This window comes from Nansenia antarctica (genome assembly GCF_963989245.1).
Source record: "Nansenia antarctica genome assembly, chromosome: 3".
In the NCBI taxonomy this organism is placed as follows: Eukaryota; Metazoa; Chordata; class Actinopteri; order Argentiniformes; family Microstomatidae; genus Nansenia; species Nansenia antarctica.
The window spans coordinates 68,421,194-68,426,193 of record NC_137688.1 but is presented as its reverse complement, the minus strand read 5'-3'; the positions used below and the strand labels follow the sequence as shown (position 1 = coordinate 68,426,193).

The 5,000-nt window shown below is 48.3% G+C and overlaps 1 protein-coding gene across 1 annotated transcript in view; it reads left to right on the top strand.

Moving 5' to 3' along the window:
- cacna2d3a (calcium channel, voltage-dependent, alpha 2/delta subunit 3a) overlaps positions 1-5,000 on the top strand; it is a gene marked incomplete at both ends in the record, with an annotated part of 220,511 nt that overhangs the window by 176,187 nt on the left and 39,324 nt on the right. The window contains 6 exons of the mRNA XM_080527471.1: positions 793-860; positions 1,256-1,301; positions 1,514-1,611; positions 2,288-2,381; positions 3,164-3,259; positions 3,683-3,804. Of these exons, the coding sequence (XP_080383597.1) occupies positions 793-860; positions 1,256-1,301; positions 1,514-1,611; positions 2,288-2,381; positions 3,164-3,259; positions 3,683-3,804 (524 nt within the window). The remainder of the gene's footprint in view (positions 1-792; positions 861-1,255; positions 1,302-1,513; positions 1,612-2,287; positions 2,382-3,163; positions 3,260-3,682; positions 3,805-5,000) is intronic.

Sequence of the window (5,000 nt, the reverse complement as noted above, 5' to 3'; positions counted from 1 at the left end):
ACTAGATGACCAGGTGACTAGATGACCATGTGACTAGATGACCAGGTGACTAGATGACCAGGGGATCAGGTGGTCAGGTGACTAGATGACCAGGTGACTAGATGACCAGGTGATCAGGTGGTCAGGTGACTAGATGACCAGGTGACTAGATGACCAGGTGATCGGGTGGTCAGGTGACTAAATAACCAGGTGACTAGATGACCAGGTGATCAGGTGGTCAGGTGACTAGATGACCAGGTGACTAGATGACCAGGTGGTCAGGTGACTAGATGACCAGGTGATCAGGTGGTCAGGTGACTAGATGACCAGGTGACTAGATGACCAGGTGGTCAGGTGACTAGATGACCAGGTGGTCAGGTGACTAGATGACCAGGTGACTAGATGACCAGGTGATTAGATGATCAGGTGACTAGATGACCAGGTGGTCAGGTGACTAGATGACCAGGTGACTAGATGACCAGGTGACTAGATGACCAGGTGATCAGGTGGTCAGGTGACTAGATGACCAGATGATCAGATGGTCAGGTGACTAGATGACTAGGTGATTAGGTGGTCAGGTGACTAGATGACCAGGTGACTAGATAACCAGGTGGTCAGGTGACTAGATGACTAGATGGTAAGGTGACTAGATGACCAGGTGACTAGATGACCAGGTGACTAGATGACCAGGTGATCAGGTGGTCAGGTGACTAGATGACCAGATGATCAGGTGACTAGATGAGCAGGTGATCAGGTGACTAGATGACCAGTGAGGTCAGGTGATCAGTGAGGTCATGAAAGTTCCTGTTTCAGCCTAGGGGTGGCGCTGTCCCGAGGCCACGGGAAGTACTTCTTCAGAGGAAACGTCACTGTGGAGGAAGGTAAGAACACTTCCTCTTTTTCATCGCTCATTCTTGTCTGTCTCTCCCCCCTCTCTTTCTCTGAGATCCCTCCATCCAGCCTTCTTTCTCTCTGTTTAACCCTTTCCTTCCCCCCCGTTCTCTCTCTCTTCCTCCTCATCCCTCTCTCTTTGGTGTTGTATTGGTTGTGAATGAGGGTGTATGTGTGTGTGCGCACGCTCGTGTGTGTGTGTGTGTGTGTGTGTGTGTGTGTGTGTGTGTGTGTGCGTGCGTGTGTGTTATAGTTAATCAGTGTGTGTGCGTGCGTGTGCGTGTGTGTTATAGTTAATCAGTGTGTGCGTGCGTGTGTGTTATAGTTAATCAGTGTGTGTGTGTGTGCGTGTGTGGTATAGTTAATCAGTGTGTGTGTGTTGCAGGTCTTCATGACCTCGACCATCCTGATGTGGCCCTGGCTGACGAATGGTAAGACCACCATATCAGCTGTGTGTGTGTGTGTGTGTGTGTGTGTGTGTGTGTGTGTGTATGTGTGTGTGTGTGAGTGTGTGTGTGTGTGTGTGTGTGTGTGTGTGTGTATGTATATATATATATATATGTGTGTATGTATATATGTGTGTGTGTGTGTGTGTGTGTGTGTGTGTGTGTGTGTGTGTGTTAACAGTGTGTCTCTCTGACAGGACGTATTGTAACACAGATGAGCACCCGGAGCACCGGTACCTGTCCCAGATAGACGCCATCAAGCTCTACCTCAGCGGCAGGGAACCCCACCTGCAGTGTGAGACACCTGCACCCCACACCCCTCCACTCACTCCTCCTTTCATCCTCTGTTCATTCCTCTGTTCACTCCTCTTTTCACTCCTTCCCTTCCCATCACTATATCCCTTCATTTTCTCTCTCTCTCTCGCTTTCTCTCCCTCTCTCTCTCTCTCTCTCTCTCTCTCTCTCTCTCTCTCTCTCTCTCTCTCTCTCTCTCTCTCTCTCGTGCTTTCTCTCACTCCCTCACTGTCCCTCCCTCCATCTCCCCCCCTCTCTCTCTCCCTCCCTCTTCCTATCTTCCTCTCTCTCTGTCCCTCCATCTCTCCCCCCCTCTCTCTCTCCCTCCCTCCCTCCCTCCCTCTCCCTCCATCTCTCCCCCTCTCTCTCTGCTCTCTGAATATTCCACTCCATGTCCCTCCTCCTCTCATTACAGCCCAGTGTTTGATGTGTGCAGGTCTGACTATGATATGCACATGTTTATGTTTATGGCTGTTGTTATTGTGGTTGTTGTGGTTGTCGTTGCTAACGAGCAGTCTGCTCTAATTGGCTCCTGGTTACTAAGGAAGCATGTTCAGTGCTAATCCCTCTGTATTTAAATGTTGATTTGAATGCTGTTGTTGAAATTTGAATTTTGTTCAAAAATGTGTTCAAATCACGGTTAATGACTCTTGTGTGTGTGTGTGTATGTCTCCTAGGCGATAAGGAGCTGATCCAGGAGGTTCTGTTTGATGCGGTGGTGACGGCTCCGCTAGAGGCCTACTGGACCAACCTGGTCATGAACAAGTCAGAGTACGACTGTTATTATTATATAACCTGGTCATGAACAAGTCTGAGTACGACTGTTATTATTATATAACCTGGTCATGAACAAGTCTGAGTATGACTGTTATTATTATATAACCTGGTCATGAACAAGTCTGAGTATGACTGTTATTATTATATAACCTGGTCATGAACAAGTCTGAGTATGACTGTTATTATTATATAACCTGGTCATGAACAAGTCTGAGTATGACCTGTTATTATTATATAACCTGGTCATGAACAAGTCTGAGTACGACCTGTTATTATTATATAACCTGGTCATGAACAAGTCTGAGTACGACCTGTTATTATTATATAACCTGGTCATGAACAAGTCTGAGTACGACTGTTATTATTATATAACCTGGTCATGAACAAGTCTGAGTACGTCTCTCTCTCTCTCTCTCTCTCTCTCTCTCTCTCTCTCTCTCTCTCTCTCTCTCTCTCTCTCTCTCTCTCTCTCTCTCAATCTGCCTGTTGTTATTACTGACGCTTTTAATCCAAAGAGATTTACAATTCCGAGATTACAGATTACAGGGACATTCCCCCTGGAGTAACTGAGGGCTAAGTGCCTTACTCAAAGATACACTAGTGGTGGTGTTTCAGGCGGGATTTGAACTCACAACCTTCCGATCACCAGTCCAACTCACTATCACCTAGACCACCACTACCCCTCTAACATCCTCTTCTCCTTCTCCTCCTCCTCCTCCATCCATGTGTGTGTGTGTGTGTGTGTGTGTGTGTGTGTGTGTGTGGTGTGTGTGTAGGAACTCTGATAAGGGGGTAGAGATAGCGTACCTGGGGACGCGTACGGGGCTCTCCAGAATCAATCTGTTCGTGCTGCCAGACCAGCTCACCAACCAGTAAGTGTGTGTGTGTGTGTGTGTGTGTGTGTGTGTGTGTGTGTGTGGTGTGTGTGTGCGTGTGTGTGTGGTATGTACATGTGTGTGCGTATGTGCGTGCGTGTATACCTGCGCTCGTGTGTGCGTGCGGTTGCGAGTGTGTGTACGTGTGTGTGTGTGTGTGTGTGTGTGTGTACGTGTGAGAGTGTGTGTGTGTGCGCTACGGATGGTGCCAGTAACTGTGTGTACCAGGATCAGCTTCCTGTGTGGTCACGTCTACTTCCTGTGTGATCACGTCTACTTCCTGTGTGGTCACATCTACTTCCTGTGTGGTCACGTCTACTTCCTGTGTGGTCACGTCTACTTCCTGTGTGATCACGTCTACTTCCTGTGTGATCACGTCTACTTCCTGTGTGGTCACGTCTACTTCCTGTGTGCTCTAAGAGACTTCCTGACTGCGGAGGACAAGGAGGGCGTGTTCAACGCCGACCACTTCCCCCTCTGGTACAAGAGAGCAGCGGAGCAGGTCCCCGGAACCTTCCTCTACTCACTACCCTTCAACACAGGTACACACACACACACACACACACACACACACACACACACACACCTTCCTCTACTCACTACCCTTCAACACAGGTACACACACACACACACACACACACACACCTTCCTCTACTCACTACCCTTCAACACAGCTACACACACGCGCACACACACACACACACACACACACACACACACACACACACCTTCCTCTACTCACTACCCTTCAACACAGGTACACACACGCACACACACGCACACACACACACACACACACACACCATCCTCTACTCACTACCCTTCAGCACAGGTACACACACGCACACACACACACACACACACACCATCCTCTACTCCCTGCCCTTTAACACAGGTAGACACATACACACACACACACACGCATAGCAACATTAACAAGTGTGTTAATGGCAACAAAGGTGGGACCAACTCCATATTAATGCCCGTGGTTTTGGAATGAGATGTTCCCCAAGCACATAATGGGTAAGATGTTCAGGTGTCCACATACCTTTGGCCATGTTGTGTATTTACGTATTTGGCTCCCCTAGAATGGCAAGTGGAGCCACCTAGTGTCTGTGCATGAAAACTAGCTCTGCAAGACCAGACACTGAACACACACTCACACACACACACACACACACACACATACACACACACACACACACACACGCACACACATATGCAGGCACTCATTTATACACACATCCTTGCACAGACACACACACACACACATACACACACACAACACACACACACACACACATGCAGGCACTCATTTACACACACATCCTTGCACAGACACACACACACACACACACACACAAACACACACATGCAGGCACTCATTTATACACACATCCTTGCACAGACCCACACACACACACACACACACATGCAGGCACTCATTTACACACACACATCCTTGCACAGACACACAGACACACACACACACACACACAAACACTCAACAGAATAAGCACACCATCACCCTCTGGTTTGTATCTATAGACAACATTCAGAGGGTTCCTCCTCAATGGTTTGATCATTATGGCTGAGAGGGAAATGGAAATATGTAACTGCTGCTATCATCATCAGGCCAGCAGCCCAACACACACACACACACACACACACACACACACACACACACACACACGCCTCCATTACCCTGATACACACTGAGGATGGCTGCATTCAACCA